This window comes from Sinocyclocheilus anshuiensis, unplaced genomic scaffold (assembly GCF_001515605.1).
Source record: "Sinocyclocheilus anshuiensis isolate Anshui unplaced genomic scaffold, SAMN03320099.WGS_v1.1 scaffold516, whole genome shotgun sequence".
NCBI classification, from domain to species: domain Eukaryota; kingdom Metazoa; phylum Chordata; class Actinopteri; order Cypriniformes; family Cyprinidae; genus Sinocyclocheilus; species Sinocyclocheilus anshuiensis.
Window position 1 is genome coordinate 200,963 of NW_015554079.1, and position 22,648 is coordinate 223,610.

Here is a 22,648-nt window from a genome sequence, read left to right on the forward strand (position 1 = left end):
AAAAAAAAAAAAAAAGTTAAATATCTTAACCCTACTGTTAGACCTACCTGAAAAACTAAAAAGCAGTTTATTTAATTCGAAGGCCTGTTGTTATTTTTTATTTGTGCTATCATTATTAATTTCTTTATTTGTTATTTTATTACTGACTGCTTACTTGTATTTTTTCTATATTTTTTTATTACCTTATATGTCCAAAAAACTGTAATTTTACACACACACTCCCACACCTTCCCTTTTTTGTAACATCTTGTTGCAACAATTTACAAAAATCAAGATTGAATATATTTGGTCAAAATCCCATGTTATAAAAGATGAAGTGCTATGCAAGCTATTTAAGACAATATTAATATTGGCTGATTAGACAGCAACGCTGACCTAAAATGCAAAATGTTTGCCCTCTCTCTCTTTACCGTTCCCACATCTCAGACCTCAAATACATATAATATTACCCTTTTTAGACATAGTTTTTGAAGAAGTAAAGAGTAAAGAAAATACAATACAAAAATTATTGAAAGAACAGTTCTTTATTTTCCCTGGCAAGAACCCCCCTTCCCCTCATTGGATCTAAGCAAATCTCATAGGTCACCTATTTTGATCTCAAAAAGGTGAGTTGTCACTGAAAGGTGAGGAGTGTGCATCTATGGCTACAGTAGCTCTTCTGTGTGATCGGAGCAGACTAGCTTTTGCTCCACGGGCCTCATTTATAAAATGTTGCGAAGAAACCATCCTCAATTTGATATTACGATCATCTCTCAAATATGCGTACGTGAACTTGCGCGCAACTGAATTGTTTCAGCTCTCTGCCTTGTAAACGACTCCTAATTAATGTCATTAACATACAAATCAGCGAGCTGCAAGAACAGCTTACATTTTCAAAAACCTGCAGTACTGTCAAGAAAAAGTGTGTACGTCTGCTAAGCACTTTTCGACGTCAAAGACAGTTTTTACAAATATGAGCGCTGGCATGGATTTAAGTTTACACACATTCTAAGATCAAATCTGAGCATACACACGCTTTATAAATGAGGCCCACCTTTGTGCATCAGCGAGCTTTGGCGCCCATGACCCTGATTCTGACTCTGGTTCACTGCTTGTTCTTTCTTGCACCTCTTTTGGTGGCTACTAACCACAGCATACTAGGATCACCCCACAACACTTGCCGTTTCAGAGATGCTTTGACCCAGCCATCTAGCCATCACTATTTTTGGCCATAATCAAAAAGTCACTCAGATTTTTTTGCTGGCCATTTTGTTGTTTCCAACAACATGAAATTCAAGAACTGACTGTCACTTGCTGCCTAATATATTTACATGTAATCATTTAGCAGACGCTTTTATCCAAAGCGACTTACAAACGAGGAGAACAATAGAAGCAATCAGACCAACGAGAGAGCAACAGTATGCAAGTGCTGTGACAAGTCTCATTTAGTCTAGCACAGTACATATAGCTAAGTTTTTTTTTAATAGAATGGAATAGAATAGAACAGAATAGAATAGAATAGGTAAGTGCTAGTATTAGTTCGTCAAGTGCTGGTGAAAAATATGTGTCTTTAGACATTTTTTGAAAATGGCCAAAGACTCAGCTGTTCGAATTGAGATCGGGAGGTCATTCCACCAGCTGGGCACAGTCCAGGAAAAGGTCCGTGAGAGTGATTTTGTGCCTCTTTGGGATGGCACCACAAGGCGCCGTTCACTTGCAGAACGCAAGCTTCTGGAGGGCGCATAAGTTTGAACTAGCGAGTTTAGGTATATTGGTTGTTGTCAGTTGTTGTCTTGTAGGCAAATATCAGTACCTTGAATTTGATGCGAGCAGCTACAGGTAGCCAGTGTAAACAGATGAAAGAGGTGTAACATGAGCTTTTTTCGGCTCGTTAAAGACCACTCTCGCTGCTGCAGTCTGGATCAGTTACAGAGGCTTGATAGTACATGCAGGAAGACCCGCAAAGAGAGCAATACAATACTTCAGTCTGGAGAGAACAAGAGCTTGGACAAGGAGTTGTGTAGCTTGCTCTGATAGGAAGGGTCTAATCTTCCTAATGTTGTATAAGGCAAATCTGCAGGACTGGGCCGTTGTAGCAATATGGTCTGTGAAGCTTAACTGATCATCAGTCACAACTCCAAGGTTTACAAAGGCTGTCCTGGAAGGAGTTACGGTTGACGAACCCAGCTGTCTAGAGAGGTTGTGATGAAGTGCTGGGTTGGCTGAGACCACAAGCAGTTCTGTCTTAGCAAGGTTGAGTTGAAGGTGATGATCCTTCATCCAGCCAGAAATGTCTGTCAGACAGGCTGCAATGCAAACAGCTACTGTCGGATCATCTGGTTGGAATGAGAAGCGGAGTTGTGTCATCAGCATAGCAATGATAGGAAAAGCCATGCTTCTGAATGACAGATCCTAAAGATGACATGTAGATGGAGAAAAGAAGTGGTCCAAACACTGAGCCTTGAGGAACCCCAGTAGCAAGAAGTTGTGACTTGGAAACCTCACCCCTCCAAGACACCCTGAAAGACCTACCTGAGAGGTAAGACTTGATCCACTGGAGTGCAGTTCCTGAGATGCCCATCTTTATGAGGGTGGACAGGAGGATCTGGTGGTTAACTGTGTCAAAAGCAGCAGACATACCCAGCAAGATGCGTACTGAGGATTTGGAAGCTGCTCTTGCCAGTCTCAGGGCTTCAGTAACCGAGAGTAATGCAGTCTTAGTTGAGTGGCCGCTTTTGAAGCCAATTTGGTTGCTGTCCAGGAGGTTGTCCTGTGCAAGAAACATAGAGAGTTGGTTGAACACAACTCGCTCAAGTGTCTTTGCAATGAACGGAAGGAGGGATACCGGTCTGTAGTTTTCTAAAAGTGCTGGATTTAGAGAGGGTTTTTTAAGCAGTGGGGTTGCTTAAATGCCCGAGCCTGCTTAAATGCTGTGGGAAATGTACCAGTGTTAAGAGAGGTGTTGATAATTTGAGTATGCGCAGGTATGACTGAAGAAGAAATGTCCTGAAGTATGTGAGTGGGGATAGGATCAAGTGGACAGGTAGTAGGATGATTGGAATGAATCAGGTTTGTGATGAGGTCCAGTATATCCCACACCTTGAGAGCTACCACTGTAACAATATAATCAATGCTATTCACGTCACCTGTCAGTGCTTTTAATGTTCTGGCTAATCAGCACACATTATATTTAAGGGGTGACTATGACTATAGCATTGTTTTAAGCTTTCTCTTACATCAATATATCACAAACTCAACAGCTCTCAACATTAGTATTTAAATCACAGCAACCCATAAATGGCACAGACTCGTGGAAAAACGTTTTAAAATTAAACATGCTTATTAGAGGCAAAAATCAAAGTCTTGATATATATATAAGCAGATTTGCTTTGTTAAAGTTTCACTATAATACAATGCAAACAACCATCTAAATTATAGCAATAGTTTATTTGCACATGAACTTGAGACAAACCATTGTAACAGAGCATCCTGATGCATTCGAGAGACGTTCTTTTTGCATGAAATGAGTATGTAGCCTTGCAGCTGCTGCAACACTGAATGACAACTTTAATTTGTGGTGAGGTTTTCAAATTCTTCATGATAAAAGCAAACTGTACAAAAAAAAAAAACAGAATGAAATTTCCTTTCAAGACAGGTTTTTTTTTTAAAGTGTAAACAAGCAGTAAGTACATAAACCTTGTGTGAATTTTAAAAAACAAAATTCCTGTCAAAACAAACAAACAAACAAACCATGAACTAGTTAGTAGTGCAAGCAGAAAAAAAAAAAATTCTACTTTTAATGATATATTAAATGCACCTATTGTGGCTTATGTTAAATGATCTTGTTGTCTACAGACTACAATTCTCCTGCTGTTGATACAGAGAACATCAGAATGATGTCTTAAAGTAGCTGATACGCAAGACACTTTAGTTCAGGAACACTGAAATGTTGATTTGATGCATCTCACTTTAAATAAACTATTTCATATTTCAATCTGTCTGCCATTTTAAAAAGCAATACATGGCACCATAACTGTATACGATGATGTTTATAGAGTCTACTACCTGCACACAATAGTTCAACTGTGGTATCAAGAGAAATAAAAAAGTTGAACTCTACTAACTTTTATTCATTTTCTGGCCAAATTAAACAACCAAGTTTGTAAGAAAAGAGGAAATAAGTGCACATCCTACTCAAAATCCATATAGGCCGGGAACTCAAAGAATCCCAATGCTGCACAACACAATACTGATTTAACAGTAAAACACTACTGAGACTGGGATACTGTATCATATCCATATGTCTAAGGCAGGATCATAAATGAAAAGCAATTCTCCAAAGAGGCAATGCTTCGTATTGCACAAGTCCCTTAATATAACTGCACATAATTGTGCTGGGAGTCATAGAAAGAAAATAACTGAAAAAAAATGAGATTGGCAGATGGACATAAATTAGGATTGAAGTGGGAAAGCTCAGCGAGAGAGCACACAGCAGCCTGGGAAACTGCTGTTCGTCAGGGCAGCACAAGAGCCACCGGGTGAGTCGATCAGTAGTCAATGTAGTGGATGTAGTCAAGCTTCACGCTGAATCTGAGACAGCTCCAGCTGGCATGTTTTGTTTTCTCAGTTTGTGGCTATAACTTGATGTTGTTGAGGCCTTTAGAGAGGCTCTGTATATAGGCCTCATGGATTGCACTGAGGAAATGGGTGTCATTCTGCAAACAAATATAGGCAGACAATTGAAGACCAAAGTGATTTGATGGACGAGTCTTTCTTCACTGTTGGTTTGTGAGCATGTGGGTGTCAGTCTGTACCTTTATGAGATGTATGAGTGTATCTTTAAGCTGGGTGCGACTGTACAGGGAAGAGGGCAGGTCTGCTGTGGGAGACGTCGGGGAGGCGGGGTTCTTCAGTGGCTCGGCTGTCTTGGTCATTGAATGCTGGAACACACTAGGAGACAGCAGCAGTGAAGACTCCTCCCCCTGGACAGCTGGCCCCGCCTTCACATGATAGAGAGACATCAATCATAATGGTACTGCCACCAAACAATACATCAAACCTGACAATGCTTTCAAAAGTGCACCTACTGGAATGGGTTTGACCGGAGTCGAGGACTGTGTAAACGCATTCGCCTCTTTACTCTGTCAAAGAGAGGGAGAGATCTTATGCAAAAACAAGATACACTTCTAAGCTTTATTTTAAATGGTACATGTTCTCTTTGTTTTCCATTAACGTATGTCAAAATGAATACTTGAACTACTTTTCTCTAGTTTTTACACCTAATAACACCTGGTAAAAGGACTACCAATGAAAACTAGCCTTCGTGTTAATTTGGGTACATTTACATTCATAAATGTTGATTAATGTACATTGTCCCTTTTTGTGAAACAAATAAACAAACAAATCTAAATCATACAAACATGCTCGGCCTTGCCTTTTTACTTTGTTTGCAGTGAATGGGCCTTTACGCTTACAAAACATAACTTGTGATAAAAAAACTAAATTACAAAAAGCAACCCCAGCATAACGCTATATTTGTCTGAAAGAAAGAGCCACAGCCAGCTGAGGTTTGAAAATGTAACGCAACAGTAATGCAGCACGATTACTTTCCATAAAATGTAAATAACATAATTAGCTATATTTTATGGAGTAACGTAATACTACTTCAAAAAAGTAACTTTAGCCCAAAACTGCAGGCTGCTCGCAAAAATGTAGGACATGGCCAGCGTAGTCTGCTTAACAAATGAATTGTTTTAATTAATTGGTTCTTTTTAATGAAAAAAAAAAAACTTGGTTTGAATAACTTTAAAATTGTTTACTGAAGTCAGAGGCATTAATCAATCAAAGCAGGTAGGCTATGCAATCACAAAATAGTTTAGACCTTGTTTCCACCTGTATTTAGCGCCAACCACACAAAACGCTCCTAACCCGTTCGTCCACACAACACGTTCTAACCATAACCAGGTGTAAAGTATAAAATTAAGATATATAATGCCGAATATAATGTATGATAACGCAACAGGGAAATTGCAATTTGTTAGTCCTGATAATGCCAAGTCTGATTTTACCAGTAAATTAAGACAGGGACTACATTATTTTTCTAGATAAGCATGCACTGCCAACAAACAGGTTTTAAAATAATTAAAAAAAAACATCTATGTAGCATTCTTACGAACTGCACTTTTTTAAAGGGGTCATGAACTGAGTTTGTCTTTTTATTTTGTACTGTTCTCTGAGGTGCACTTATAATGTTATCAAGATTTTTACACCAAAAAACATCATAATGTTAGAAGTAATAGGCTATTTTCTGTCCTGTTTTGACCCCCTCATCGGAACGCTCTGTTTGAATAGGCGTGGAGGATTGTAGACTCGGAAGTAAACGCCCACTGCTCTGATTGGCTAACAATTGTGTATGTTTGACAGTGACATTCCTCACAGATGCTGTGATTTAGGTTAAAAACACAAATAACTCAGAACATATCAAACGATCTGCCGGATCCAATATAGTCAGCAAAGTGTCGTCTTTTAGTTTCAATCTTTCTGAAAATCCTGTGTTGAATTGTGCCTTGTTTGTAAACGAATCTGCAGTAAAATGAAGTGAACAAAGGACCGAGTTCTTATTGACGCGGTCTGGATCTTCATTTAAAAATAAAGTTAATTCACTCTTTCCTAATGTTGGGATCAGAAGGAAGGCAACGCAAACACGGAAACAGTTTTTCCACAGCTTGGCACTGCACAGTGTCTTCTTGTCTTCAGAGCATCTTTATCATTTAGTTTCTGCGTAGACGTGCGCATTCGCCTCTCTTGTAAACACTACATGCGCAAATCAGTGGGCGGGGCTAAACAGACAGTGATGTAGAATCGGTGGGCGGGGCTAACCAGACTGATGTAGAATCGGTGGGCGGGGCTAACCAGACTGATGTAGAATCGGTGGGCGGGGCTAACCAGACTGATGTAGAATCGGTGGGCGGGGCTAACCAGACAGTGATGTAGAATATGTGGGCGGAGCTAAACAGAGAATGATGTAGAATCGGTGGGCGGGGCTAAACAGGCAGTGATGTAGAACAGACAGTGATGTAGAATCGGTGGGCGGGGCTAACCAGACAGTGACGTAGAATCGGTGGGCGGGGCTAAACAGACAGTGATGTAGAATCGGTGGGCGGGGCTAACCAGACAGTGATGTAGAATCGGTGGGCGGGGCTAACAGACAGTGACGTAGAATCGGTGGGCGGAGCTAACCAGACCGTGACGTAGAATCGGTGGGCGGAGCTAACCAGACAGTGACGTAGAATCGGTGGGCGGGGCTAAACAGACAGTGATGTAGAATTGGTGGGCGGGGCTAAACAGACAGTGATGTCGATCTTCTCCACACTATTACATCAGAGTAGAATATTCCACAAGCTGTTTTTTTAGCAGACTGCCTTCAATATAAGCTGTTTTTAGACTAACAACAAAGTTTTAAGTTCTGAAACTTACAGAATGTTTTTACAGTACAATGACCTCTGATATGTCAAAAGACCAAGAGAAATTTGGTTTCTCAGTTCACGACCCCTTTAACTTTTTAATGTCTTAAAAGTAATAATAAAAATACTAATAAAACACTTTCCATTATTATTTTGGCCTTGTTGTATCCTGAGAGTTCCGGTGTATTCACCTGTGCCGACAATGCAGCCTTTCCCGTGAAGGGCCCTGGACCTATGCAGGCGGATTCTCTGAAGCTCTGTGGGGTGACCAGCGGGCCGGGCATGAACCCGGGCAGCCCATGCCCATCTGTGGGAGGATTCATATATGCAGGAGGAAGTGGACCAGCTGAACCTCGACGCACAGACTGACTGGTGGACCTGCTCCCACTCTCCTCCGTATTTGAAGCAGCCGGTCTTGGGTCTCGGATGCCACAACCCTGAAAGAGAGAGACTAGCGCCGTGCCTCCTGGGTCAGCAGAGAGGTGAGGAGCGAGGAGAGGCTCCACCGAGTGAACAAACGCAGGCCCACGCTTGCTTTCTCCCACAGTGGAGCTTGTTGACTGGGGCGCTTCTTTGGGTAAAGAGCTGCCAAAAAGCTCTTCCACTGTGATCTGCTTCACTACTGAGTGACCAGACTGTGGAGAGGAAACAAAAACAGATGCATGTCACTTATCACTTCTTCATGGGTCGATCACACACAGTGACGTCACAAAACGTGTGTGTTGCAAATCAAGCTCACTTTCTGACAAAAAAGTTTTTTTTGGTTGCAGCTGCCAGATGAGCATTTTATTTTTTCCCATAAATTGATTCTTTTTCTGCCCAGTGTTTGACTGAATCTTCCCAAACTGGCAACCATGTCTCTACATTATGGAAAAAGCACTGATGAGTTGAAAACGATCTTTTGTGAGGTACTCTGCTTAAATAAATGTAACACAGCTAGTCTGTTTTCTTTCACACAGTCTTTCGCTGTGACTAAATCTGTGAGCAAACCACGCAAGCTGACATTCTTTTTATTCACTGACTTATGAGTTTAGCAAATGTCTCAAGGGACCTGTTTTTTTAAGGGAAAACACTTCATGATGACGGTAATGTCCTTAACAGAGGGTTTCTAACCCTAAGCCCAACCCTTAAAACTTTGTTTTTTCTTAACTCAAGGGCTTTGCTGCAACTGTGCGGAGATGATTAGTATTGACTATAATAGAAGAGCAAAAATAGTTTTTACAGATCTAGTAGAAGTGTGATTAGCAGTACCTTCTCGTGTTGAGCGGCTGTGACCTCCTCTCTCTTCTCCTGTGACGGCGCAGCTTCAGAGCTCACCTGAACATCTCTCTCAAATGACTGATTCTAGAAACACACACACAATACAAACCCTATCTGTTATTCCAGCATTCATTCAGTGTCTATTATCACACTAAATTGCCACTTGTGCCTCCTTAAAAAAATGTTACAACAAGGACAAAGCATTAAACATGAACCCTTTGGTTAACAATTACTCAAACATTTCTCAGTTGAAACGAAAACTTCTCATTTTAAATATAAACCATGCAAATACATACATACAGTGATGCCAAAGAAGAACCATTTTTGGTTCCACAAAGAACCATTCAGTCAAAGGTTCTTTAAAGAACCATCTCTTTCTTAGCTTTTTATAATCTGAAAAACCTTCTTTCGCCACAAAGAACCTTTTGTGAAACAGAAAGGTTCTTCAGATGTTAAAAGGTTCTTAATGGAACCATTTAGACAAAAAGGGTTCTTCTATGGCATCGTGAAGCACCTTTATTTTCAAGAGTGTAAACCATATCGTCAGAAGTCATATAATGCATGGTTTACCCGTGGTTACACTCATCTAAAAATGTATGATACTATAAAGAACAATATTTAATGGATGATATAAAACCTTATCAAGGGCTGTAGTCTAAACTCAGTTCAAAATATTTACACAAAAAAGTGTTTTTACAATTTTGACATGTTGTAGGCTAGTTGTTTATACATGTAAGCTTACATGCGCATCCTAACTCAAATTCAGAGCTTCACTACGCATTCCCATGAGAGAAAATATGTATTATTATTAGCAAATGCACGTATTCGCGAAATACAACAGCAATATTCTTAAATTCTACTGATATTGTGATACAATGTGTTATGTGAACATACCACTCCCTCTAAACTGGGAAAAGACAAGGCAAAGTTGATGACGATGATAATAACAATAATAACCAGGTCTAGGTGCTTTCAATTTGAGCAGTAATCTTGCTGTGAAAGTGAAATGAGCCGTGAGGGTGGTCATACCCTTTGATACTCCTCTTTAGCCTTGCTGAGCAGCTCCAGGATATCTGTAGGTCTGCGCTGAACACAACCATTGGTCCTGCCGCTCAGGCCTCTGTCGGGAGACGCTCGCAACACCTCCTGTTTGACTATCCTACACACACAGAACAGCAACTGAAGTTTAACTACAGGGACAACAGAGATTCAGCAGCAATTCAGGATTCTCTAGTTAAATTCATCATTCATTCAAAATAGACTGTTGCACTCACACAGTGACATTATAATGAGCAGACTTTAGAGCTCACCCGTCCACATCACATGTGACTGTCAACCAGCCTGCCACGGCACACTAGTTACCAGGCAACCAGCATTATACCATACTCACTGTAGCATGAGCTGTGCAATCCGCTGGCAGTCGGCCTTATCGTAGAACCAGACACTGTAGATGCCCACTGACACAGAGAAACACACGCAATCAAATAAAGTTTGAGTGCTGTGACCATGTGTACAGTTACAGCGAGTTACAGTAAAACATCAGTCGAATAAAAAACCGCACACTGGAGAACATTACCTGTTTTACTAGGCCAAAAATCCAAAAGGTTGAAGACAATTTTATTTGTATAGCACTTTTTCTTTTTACTAACACAAATTGTTTTAAAGCAGCTTTACAGAAAATCATGATGTTAATGTTTATAATATCTTAATATTGTCATGCTTTATAATCGCATTCAGCAGATTAGAGCTAAACAATATAATATTGTTTACATTTGGCAAAGATATACACAATCAAGCAGTTGAAATTGGCTATATAATATATATTGCTTCATGTGCATGTGGATAGTTGCAGGCACTATATATTCATCATTTCATGAAGCTGTTATAGTTATAATATTCAGAAATCATTAGATTAGTTAAACTTTATTGTCTGAATTTTTTCTTGCGTAACAGTATGTTTCTTGCACACTAAATCTTTACATACAAACATTTTCCACTAGACATAGACGCTATAAATACAATAGAATTCACAATAGGAAAAAAAACATGATTCCTGGGGTTTTCATTTTATGTTTACCTCATTCAGTTCTAGGACAGCCTGATGTGCAGAAAGAAGTTTTAATTTCACTCGATTAAATCTTGGGACCTTATATCAACAATTAGATGGTAGAAGCACAAATTCATTTTACAACACATGACTAGAGCTAGAAACAGCCATAAGAAGTTTTTACGATAAGAGGTTGTCCTACTATCTCTGAACATATTTTTATTTAATTCCTTAACTTCTCATTAATATGAAGATCTAATATTTGCTTTACTCTCTGTTAAGAAACACTTTAACCCTGTAAATCTTGACATTAAAAAATTAGGTTTTTCTGACTATTATTTTAAGGAACGGTTTATTGGACCTTCAGACAAACACATAAAAAAATGTTTGCGATGCGTGTTCTTGTTTATCGTCATGTTTGATCCATCAGGCTTTTACGACAAAGAGAACGATATAGTGAGAATATGGAGCTCATACTCGAGGAGAATAAAAACACCTACATTTTATTCAGAGGCCCAAACGGAGCATAAATATGCAATTTGATGCAGATGTCTAGTTTTATGGTCAAAACGCTACAGTTTCAAAACATATAAGGCAATGCAATACATTGATGACTGAGAGATGAACAAATAATTGTTCCTCAAAATCCTGACGGACGATTTGTTCCTCACATTTTAACGTGATTTTTACTAAAAATTGAATAAATCTAAGTGGCTTCAGTCCAGTAAGTGTTCATCTTGAAATACTACTGATGTAAAAGCTATTCATAAATGTATTTTATTAAAATCAGTAAAGATTTGACAGCAAAACGACACGTGAAGCACGAGCTGAGGGTGGACATTTTTACAATTATACAAGAAGGCCTTTTACTTGCCAAAAAGTATAAACTATCAATCAGAACAGGTCTTTCAGCAAAGTCCTGATCATGTTGATTATCTGGAGGCCTTAGAAATGTGCATATCGAATACGATACAGTACACTTTATAAGGGAAATGCTGACTCTGAAAGAGTCAAACAGGGCTCCTTCTCACTGCAAATAACAACACTGCAACGGATGAATGTAACCTGTACGGTAAGCAGTGTCTTTACTTACAGTTGCCATTCCTGTACAGTAGGAAAGGGTCCTGGAGCTGGAACTCCAGGTCTTTATTGATCGGCTCCACTAAGTTTTCTGTACTCAAACGGTTCATAATTGTGAAGCCATGATGGGGAGAAGCCGACCTGCAGGAAACCAGTCATCCTTACATTACACACACCACTACATGACAGATCAGTGTGTTATTAATAATATAGCGACTATTGTGGGCCTTCACAGGTCCAGTCAGTCATCGCTCACCTGGCATAAACAAATAATGTGCCTTCAATCTCAGTCTTTTCCTAAAGTGAGAGAGATGTGTTAGTTTTCAAACAGATTTCATATTCAATAATGACCTACCGTCAGGAAAAAAAGAGAAATACAATCGCAAGTTTTTAGTGATTTTACCGTCAGATAAAAGCTGTTAGCAATTGTATTAGCATTAGACTTTGCTTTTAGACAGGACGTGATACTGACTTAACTTTCAGATTAGTTTATCATCAGATGACGCCTGTTAATCATACATCAACGCCTTTATAAACACCTGTTGTTTATCTAGGTGTTTATCGTGACCGCTAATATACGACACTGATGTTCCAGCAAACCTACCCTGTATGTTCCTGGTGAGCTGATATAATGGGTAATAATCAGACAAATACAGCAGACCATCAGAGACAGATGCTGAGCGATAGCGTTGCTATTAGCAACTGCAGGCTAACTGACGTGCGCGCGCTGATATGGCGATGCGTTTTGAAATCTCACCCATTCGTTTGCTTTGGAGTTGAAAGTATAGAGCGCGACCTGTCCGGCGACGTCCAGCAGGTTCACTATGTAGGGGTCGTGCTGCTGTAGAGCCGCCAGACTCATGAGCTGTCCCGCTTTATTCACACACTCCATCTTTACACTGTACCTACACGGAACTCATTCCAGGACGAACACTTCCGGTTGCCGTTTTCTTATATCCGTGCTTCGACCAGGGTTCGCTCATGGTTCCGTTGAGCAACCGTTCTCACTCAGGCCCAAGATGATGCTTTTTGGGTAACAGCCACTAGGTGGCGCTTCGGAAGCGCGGCCGCCATTTTGGAGTAAAAATTCCAACTTTTTTTATTTTTTATTTTTTTTATTGAAGATATAACATTCACAGGGGATACAGTCATAGCAATAAATTACATACACAACCAGAATACAAAACAAATATATAAAGAATAATAAAAATGAAATATAAAGAACAAAAACAAAAATTAAACATCTTTTCTTTCCTTTTTATAAATAAATCATAAATAAATTTAAATAAAAAATAACGTAAATGGAAAATTACATATAAAATGTCAACTTCAAAGAATACACAGGTGGTTTACATTAAAGTCAATATTTTTTCTATCAATACAGTAGTTTTAACAGCTTTCTTGTTAAGTGAAGAGCAGAGAGATTCATACAATAATTTCAAATCAATACAAAAAATCCTAAAATTGGGCATACACTGTGAAAATTCCAACTGGACAACAGCACAGATACACATAAACAGACAGTAACAACGAAGGAGAGGTCAAAGTGGAATAATTTAAGAACGCAATGTTGGGCAATCCACTGCAAAAACTATCAGTGTGACAGTAAAAATCTTGCCTTCCATCGTTTCCCCAAAGACCCTGACCGGTAATTATTCACAAAAGTGTAACAATATTGTGTGTTTTGAAGTGGGACGTAGCGCTATCTTATGCACCTGCTAACGGTTTTTACTTAAAAGGGCCTAAACCTATACCCATTTCTCAAAACTTTATGTATTTTTACATTTTTAATCATTCTGTGTGATCTATTAGTACATAAATACTAATGCTAATACCAGTACACACACACAGCCTATGAATATGCATTTTATTTTCTGATGGAACTGTTGCTGCATACATAGGATATAAAGGGTGTATCAACTGTACCCACTTTACCACCTTGTATATTTCACAAAATGCTATGTTATCCTTTAACATTCATGTTAGAAAATATGTCCATTAATAACAGACAGTTGAAATATCACAAATATTTTGTAAACATAATTTGCGTAGCATGTGTGTAAATGTGACTTTTAACCTATTATCATAACACTGTACAGCTAAACAGCATGTGAAGCAATAGGACACCTCATGGGTACAGCTGATACACTGCGTCTCAACCGTACCCCACTCACATACTCGCATGTTTCTCTAGATTATGCAAAGACCTTGCATGGCACAATATCATAAAATATGTCTATTTTTAGAGCACAGAGTAACGTTTGCAATGATATATGTGAATTCCTTCTCATAACAGTCATAAAAGGATAATAAGCTATTCATTGTGGAAGGGACATGGTGAAATGAAAATCTTACCTTGGAAAAAAAAAACTTTTGCCAATATCTTTGGAGTGGAAAGACGCACACCTTTCAAATTTTCCATGATCAAAAAGAATGCTAATACTCATGTGTGGAGCAAAAATCACGGCTCAGGGTTCCTTTGCACGCAAGTTATTTAAGGTGTTTCAACTGTACACATGTCCTCAGTCTACCCTAAATATTGTACATTTTAATCCCCTGGAACACACTACAAAAATGATGATCTGAAACATGATGCATTGCTGTGTCTGTCATAATTAAATGGAGAAAGTGTCTGTAGGCTACTTGTGTGTGTGTGTGTGTGTGTGTGTGTGTGTGTGTGTGTGTGTGTGTGTGTGTGTGTGTGTGTGTGTGTGTGTGTGTGTGTGTGTGTGTGTGTGTGTGTGTGTGTGTGTGTGTGTGTGTGTGTGTGTGTGTGTTTACATAAAACATCTGAGGGTTGTCCCCCCTAAAAATATGATTAAAAACCAGGCGGTGCATTGTAAATAACAATGTTTTAGACTTTAAATAATTGTGTAAGTAGTAAAACAACACAAACGGGGCAAAAATGCATTTAAGTTTAGAAACATTTTGAGTCTGCCCCTCCCTTGAGCAGTCCAAATGCCTGCTTTATTCTTTTACATCACACACACACACACACACACACACACACACACACACACACTCCAGTAAGTAGGCTGTCAAAGGCTATTTTATTCACTTACACATCGGATGAAGTGATTATTTTCTCTTTAATACAGATGATGCCAATGTATTTTTCGATGAGTCCACTATGTCAGATGAAAATTTTAGGGATGCACCGAATTTTCGGCCGCCGAAAGAGAAAAACGGCCGAAAATATACATATAATAATATAGCCTATATGGCGCGCCCCGCCCCGCCCCGCCCCGCCCCGCCCGGCAGTGTTCAGCGCGCAGGTTTGACGCTCCTCGTCACTGCGCGGTTTGACGCTCCGCTCAACATTCAGCTCTATGTATGTGCGGAACATGCTCACCAGAAAAGCAAAGTCCGCTCAAATAACGCGCTGACAGGACATTTCTATGCAGTATACTTGCTCCTGTAGTAGCGCTACTGTGCTGTAACATGCTGTAGCTGTACTGGACAACGCTGCTAAAACGATGCTACCTTCACGTGACAATATGCTCCGCTCACATGCTCTGATAATAATAGCTTTGTAGGACTATACATTATTTGGATAATTAGTCAAAAAAAACTTATATCTGATTCTGTTACATAGAAGTGAATAAAAACATTATACTTTAACTTACTATAACACTTTACAGTAAGGTTTCATTAGTTAATGTTAGTTAATGTATTAACTGACATGAACGAACAATGAACAATACATTTATTGCAGTATTTATTAATCTTTCTTAATGTTAGTTAATGATAATACAGTTGTTCACTGTTAGTTCATGTTAATTCAGAGTGCATTAACTGTTAACAAGCACAACTGTTGATTTTAATAATGCATTAGTAAATGTTGAAATTAACATTAACTAAGATTAATAAATGCTGAAGAACTATTGTTCATTCTTAGTTCATTAACTAAAGTAGTTAACTAATGTTAACTAATTAACCTTATTGTAAAGTGTTACCAATATTAATATACATTCTGTCCAGTTTTATTGTGTTAATTTCAGTAAAAGTTATTTTATTGGCTTGTGTTTTTTAAATTCAGTATCATTAAAATGATTGAGTTAAATAAAAAATTCTTACCAAATTACTTAGCATTTTCGGTTTTCGGCCCAGAATTTTCATTTCGGTGCATCAAAATTTATAACTATTTCAAACAAAGTATCACCCGGACCTCTGCTGGCAAGGAAATGTGTGACCCTGGACCACAAAACCAGTCATAAGGGTAAATTTTTTCAAATTGAGATGAATACATCATCTGAAAGCTGCATAAATAAGCTTTCCATTGATGTATGGTTTGTTATGATAGGACAATATTTGTCCGAGATACAACTATTTGAAAATCTGGAATCTGAGGGTGCAAAAAATCTAAATATTGAGAAAATAATCTTTAAAGTTGTCCAAATGAAGTTCTTAGCAATGCATATTACTAATCAAAAAATAAGTTTTGATATATTTACGGTAGGAAATGTACAAAATATCTTCATGGAGCATGAATACCTGTGCTACTTATGACTGCTTTTGTGCTCCAGGGTCACATATAGAGCCTGGACCTCTTAGAATTGAATACCCCTGCTTTATTTTGATGATTCCCCAACAGAAATTCTACTGAATATAAGTAATTTTGCAAGTATGTCAACTTATTGTAACCCTATAACCTAACAGTGTACTAACACTCTAATAACATGTAGTTGCATAGTTGAATAGACAGACATAGAGATAGAATGTACAAAGTGGACTATCAAAATAAAGCATAATCCAGGACCTTTTTTGTCTTAATGTAAATAATTGTGCACTAAAAAGTATTTTATGTAATTCCATAAAGTAGTGCTTAATATATTAAGAAAGTGTTGAGCAGTTTAAAAAAGTGCCCCGCCACTTTCACCCACGTGTGGTTATTAGTGTTGGATTTTCTTGAATTTATGAACCATCTACTGAGCTATTTTAATGGACTTTGAGCTCAGTGGACCAGATGTAAAATGTGATGTTATTAAGAAACCGCAAGAGGTCGCCGTTACATACAGACGCACATTTTCTGCGCGCGCGCGTTTTTTAATAGGTAAAAATAAAAACCAAACAATTACAACTATGAAAACAAACCAAGCACGGTTACGAAGAAAAAAAAAAAACTAAAATTAATTCATTTTGCATTGCATATGGAAATGGCCTAAAATATAGGGCCTACTTCTTATTTTACCTTTGTCTACTACAGTAGCTGCATTTGAGATTGTTTATGGTAAAACATGGTCATAATCAGATAGAACAGTTTTTAATGAAATATTAGAGTGCGCTTTATTCGCTTCCGCTCTAGAGTAGCTCAGTAGCACAGAAGGTTTGAGTCCGAGGAAATCTGCTACAGACAGGTAATCCAACCCCACACTCCCATACACTCTATGCTTTCAATTTATGGCAAGAACGAGCAGAAAACAGCATGCACTCAGCGAATGAGCTGCTTTAGTGAGAGAGATGAATGGCGTTCATACTGGGAATACGAGGTAAGATTTATATTCAGTTTACTTTTATCTGAAAATTAAAATAGATATCACCTTGACTTTATGAAGCCACTTTCCGTACCCACTGTATATATATATATATATAGTTTTTTTTTAAACTTGCTACGTGTACTGCATTAGGCTAACTGGGACTTCTCATAGCACTTGCATTTTATTGCTCTTTTGTTGGTTTGATTGCTTCTATTGTCCTCATTTGTGAGTTGCTTTGGATAAAAGTGTCTGCTAAATGACTAAATGTAAATGTAACTGAAGATTCTTCAAAAGTTGTATAAATTTATTCTAAGAAGGAGTGAGAGAGATGAATGGCGTTCATACTGGGAATACGAGGTAAGATTTATATTCAGTTTACTTTTATCTGAAAATTAAAATAGATATCACCTTGACTTTATGAAGCCAAAGGTGAACTAAGTATAGATCAGTAACATTACCTAGGATAGGCTAGGTGACCTGTTGAAAAGCCTGTTAGATGTCCTGCAAAGGTAATTGAATATTCCCCGAACACGGCCTTCATTTAAAACGGACGCACAACTGCAGCGAGTGCGCGGGGGTGGGGATAAAAGAAAAACTGTGCTCGGGTTTCTCTAATTTGGTCCGCTGTGACGGATGGAATAACATTCCTGAAAGACTGGCTGGAGCTCTAGGGATCTTCGAGGCAAGGGGCATCATCATGAGTGGTCGCTTGTAATGGCGCTCAATGGATTTAATCTTCATCGCGGAGTGAAACGCGTCCTCGACACCCGGATGCTGCGAAGATGCGCTCGCGGAGCTCAAGGCATCAGCATCAGCATCAGCATACACACTAGTCAAAACATGATAGATAAGATGTTTTAATGCAGCCACGCGAACTGGAATATAACAAATAATAAAGACATTTTCAATGTGGAGGAGGGGATGGACGAGCCAGAGGAACCGACTGAAGGTAAACACAAACATCTAGATGTGACTTATGGACGAGTTTCTGCATATTAAATTCGTTTAATACTAAAAGGGCTTAATTAAACTGGTGACACTGAATTTAAAAGTGAAGAGTATGTCCGTGTTAAAGTTGTGTAGAATTCAGTGCGCATCACACTAGTCTTTATGCGCGAGTATTATGGTGACAGGTTCGAGTAGATGTCGAATAAAATATAAACTGAAAGACATATATGTAAAATCATCAGATACCTAATGCAGTAGAACCTTATCCGAACCGTATTGTGAAGTATTACCATTACACAGTGTCCATCTTTGACACTGTTTGATTCAAGAGTATTACAAGCTGCTTTACTTGTGAGTTGCTTTGGATAAAAGTGTCTGCTAAATGATTAAATGTAAATGTGAAGACTATTCATTATTATTTTTTCCCTCTATTATCTGTTTTTCAGGGGCAAACTATGCCAGTGGCACCAGAGCCCCCGTCTCTAGTGATGCTCCTCCTGTCTGGTCGGAAGCGACGTCGATCACCAGCCATCACTCGCCGGCCCAGTCCGCCGCGCTCTCCTGGCAGGCCGCGATTAATGCCGCCAGACAGTCTCAGGACACCCCCAAAACCATGAACTTCTCTGCTGCTGCAAGCACTGCTCCGGCCAGCTCGCTCGCCCAGAGGAAACGCCAGCAATATGCCAAAAGCAAGAAACAGGGAAGCACCACTAATAGCAGACCTCCAAGAGCACTTTTCTGCCTGACTCTCAATAACCCTGTGCGCAGAGCGTGCATTAACCTAGTGGAGTGGAAGTATCCTTATATCAGCGGGGATGGTGATCTTCGATTACAGTCAACTGTAGGAAAGGTGTTAATGTACACAATCAAATTAGCAGTCTGGAGTTATCAACACACTGCATTCACCCCATGACTTGGCTATTGATTTAAAGCATTGGTCTCAAACTCAATTCCTGGAGGGCCACAGCTCGGCACAGTTTAGCTCCAACCCTAATCAAACACACCTGATCCAAGTCTTTTCAAAGTCTAGAAACTTCCAAGCAGGTGTGATTTGGAGCTGGGAGGGGATGGACGAGCCAGAGGAACCGACTGAAGGTAAACACAAACATCTAGATGTGACTTATGGACGAGTTTCTGCATATTAAATTCGTTTAATACTAAAAGGGCTTAATTAAACTGGTGACACTGAATTTAAAAGTGAAGAGTATGTCCGTGTTAAAGTTGTGTAGAATTCAGTGCGCATCACACTAGTCTTTATGCGCGAGTATTATGGTGACAGGTTCGAGTAGATGTCGAATAAAATATAAACTGAAAGACATATATGTAAAATCATCAGATACCTAATGCAGTAGAACCTTATCCGAACCGTATTGTGAAGTATTACCATTACACAGTGTCCATCTTTGACACTGTTTGATTCAAGAGTATTACAAGCTGCTTTACACAATCAATTCGTATTAAGTAGTGGCCTCAAAAAGTAGGCTATTTGTAGTGTCATATCCAAACAATTGACAGAGAAAGAAATTTGTTTGTTTTGAAGTGCTAGAAAAATTGATATAGTGTTGAAAATGCAGACAGCCTGTATTGAATGACTTTTTGCTTTGTTTCTGGTTAGTGGTGCTTGTTCATATATAGGCTACATGATGTGATGAACTACACCTTAAGGACACCTGTGAGCTCTGGACTCTGGATTGTAAAATAATTCAATCGATGTTGATATTTGATGGTACAATGTTTCAATTCCTTTTAAATGCTATTCAGTATGCAAGAATAGAGTTACTTACTTATGGAAACACTCAATATATCAGTATATTACAATTTTGGTTTGGAGGGCAGATTTCACAATAAAATAAATAAATCTAATTCAGGACAGTTGTGAACTAGGTGTTTAAAACCAACATACAAAACCACTACAGATCATCTAATGCCAGCTATGGACAAAGCCAGGAATGTTGCCTTCATTTAGAAAGAAAATCAGCTTTGGAGTAAAATACCTCATTTTGTTTTGCCAAAAAACTGAAAGTGATGTACGGGTTTCTTCAGCATGTTTTGATTTTACACTCAGTGCTGAACTCCTCCTGTTGCCAGCTGTGATTCATCATCAACCAATCACATAACAAGTGAAAACAGACTAGTGGTGTCTGTGATGGGGGTGGCACTATAATATATATGAATAATACAAATATTTATGAATATACAGTCTATCTAGTTTTTTTTCTTAAAGGGACAGATTACCCAAAAATGAAAGTTCTGTCATTAATTACTCACCCTCATGTCATTCCAAGCCAGTAAGACTTTCAAGCCAGTAAGACATTCATCTAAACACAAATTAATCTTCGGAACACAAATTGTCACATGGATTATTTTAACGATGTCCTTACTACGTTTCTGTGCCTTGGCCGTGGTAGTACCCTTGCTGTCTATGCAAGGAGAGAGAGCTCTTGGATTTAATCAAGATATCTTAATTTGTGTTCCGAAGATGGGTTTGGAATGACATGAGGGTGAGTAATTAATGACAGAATTTTCATTTTTGGGTGAACTATCCCTTTAAAGAAAAAAACAAAAACAATACTCTAACACTAGCTTTCTAGCTATATTCTTTTTCTCTTCTATCTACATGTTTTTTTTGTATGTGTGTGTGTGTGTGTATATATATATATATATATATATTAGTGCTGTCAAACGATTAATCGCATCCAAAATAAAAGTTATGTACTGTGTATATTTATAATGTATATAAATACACACTCATACAATATATATTTTGAAAATATTTACATGTATTTAAATGTATATATTTATATTTATATAATTTCTATTTTATATAAATATATTTAATATACAAATATAACATATTTTTCAATATATTTTTCAATATACAGAGTACACACATATATTATGTAAACAAAAGCTTTTATTTTGGATGTGATTAATCGTGATTAATCGTTTGACACCACTAATATATATATACACACACACACACGCACACACACACATATATATATATAGCACTTGCATTTTATTGCTCTTTTGTTGGTTTGATTGCTTCTATTGTCCTCATTTGTGAGTTGCTTTGGATAAAAGTGTCTGCTAAATGATTAAATGTAAATGTGAAGACTATTCATTATTATTTTTTCCCTCTATTATCTGTTTTTCAGGGGCAAACTATGCCAGTGGCACCAGAGCCCCCGTCTCTAGTGATGCTCCTCCTGTCTGGTCGGAAGCGACGTCGATCACCAGCCATCACTCGCCGGCCCAGTCCGCCGCGCTCTCCTGGCAGGCCGCGATTAATGCCGCCAGACAGTCTCAGGACACCCCCAAAACCATGAACTTCTCTGCTGCTGCAAGCACTGCTCCGGCCAGCTCGCTCGCCCAGAGGAAACGCCAGCAATATGCCAAAAGCAAGAAACAGGGAAGCACCACTAATAGCAGACCTCCAAGAGCACTTTTCTGCCTGACTCTCAATAACCCTGTGCGCAGAGCGTGCATTAACCTAGTGGAGTGGAAGTATCCTTATATCAGCGGGGATGGTGATCTTCGATTACAGTCAACTGTAGGAAAGGTGTTAATGTACACAATCAAATTAGCAGTCTGGAGTTATCAACACACTGCATTCACCCCATGACTTGGCTATTGATTTAAAGCATTGGTCTCAAACTCAATTCCTGGAGGGCCACAGCTCGGCACAGTTTAGCTCCAACCCTAATCAAACACACCTGATCCAAGTCTTTTCAAAGTCTAGAAACTTCCAAGCAGGTGTGATTTGGAGCTGGTTGGAGGTAAACTCTACAGAGCTGTGGCCCTCCAGGAATTGAGTTTGAGACCACTGCAAGTATATACTGTTTGGAGTCACTTATGTACGCCAGGTAACCTGTAAATGAGAAAAAAACAAAAACGTTTCCATTGCCTTAAAAACCCAACTTATGCGAGCATGAAAACCTTTTTGCAATATATGGGAGTTTTTGCAATGAAAGTTCTGTCATTAATTACTCACCCTCATGTCATTCCAAGCCAGTAAGACTTTCAAGCCAGTAAGACATTCATCTAAACACAAATTAATCTTCGGAACACAAATTGTCACATGGATTATTTTAACGATGTCCTTACTACGTTTCTGTGCCTTGGCCGTGGTAGTACCCTTGCTGTCTATGCAAGGAGAGAGAGCTCTTGGATTTAATCAAGATATCTTAATTTGTGTTCCGAAGATGGGTTTGGAATGACATGAGGGTGAGTAATTAATGACAGAATTTTCATTTTTGGGTGAACTATCCCTTTAAAGAAAAAAACAAAAACAATACTCTAACACTAGCTTTCTAGCTATATTCTTTTTCTCTTCTATCTACATGTTTTTTTTGTATGTGTGTGTGTGTGTGTATATATATATATATATATAT

General features: G+C 38.6%; 2 protein-coding genes across 11 annotated transcripts in view; one reads left to right on the forward strand and one right to left on the reverse strand.

Annotated features, from left to right (window-relative positions):
- Window positions 1-3,646: 3,646 nt before the first annotated feature.
- LOC107669027 (mRNA-decapping enzyme 1A-like) lies at window positions 3,647-12,762 on the reverse strand. 4 transcript variants are annotated; one of them, XM_016461123.1, is made up of 10 exons: window positions 12,587-12,762; window positions 12,086-12,126; window positions 11,843-11,970; window positions 10,093-10,159; window positions 9,732-9,861; window positions 8,694-8,786; window positions 7,634-8,077; window positions 5,067-5,120; window positions 4,794-4,979; window positions 3,647-4,694 (listed from the first exon to the last, which is right to left on the reverse strand). In XM_016461123.1, exons 1-10 carry the CDS (start codon window positions 12,719-12,721, stop codon window positions 4,614-4,616), a joined length of 1,359 nt encoding a protein of 452 aa, XP_016316609.1. In that variant the 5' UTR covers window positions 12,722-12,762; the 3' UTR covers window positions 3,647-4,613. The 4 variants fall into 4 exon arrangements, with proteins under 4 accessions (XP_016316609.1, XP_016316612.1, XP_016316613.1 ...); XM_016461126.1 differs by having other exon boundaries at window positions 12,434-12,669; XM_016461127.1 differs by lacking the exon at window positions 8,694-8,786.
- A 4,469-nt stretch (window positions 12,763-17,231) lies between these two features.
- Window positions 17,232-22,648, forward strand: part of LOC107669025 (voltage-dependent L-type calcium channel subunit alpha-1D-like) — a 107,805-nt gene continuing 102,388 nt past the window's right edge. For 4 of the 7 annotated variants that reach the window (XM_016461121.1, XM_016461116.1, XM_016461120.1 and 1 more), the window contains exons 1-2: window positions 19,321-19,349; window positions 21,413-21,761. In XM_016461121.1, coding sequence (XP_016316607.1) covers window positions 19,322-19,349; window positions 21,413-21,761 — 377 coding nt within the window. In that variant the 5' untranslated portion in view covers window position 19,321. Of the gene's footprint in view, window positions 17,319-17,627; window positions 17,664-17,884; window positions 18,256-18,700; window positions 19,050-19,320; window positions 19,350-21,412; window positions 21,762-22,648 lie in introns of those variants that run through there. The other 3 variants (XM_016461118.1, XM_016461119.1, XM_016461117.1) reach the window with 3 other exon arrangements.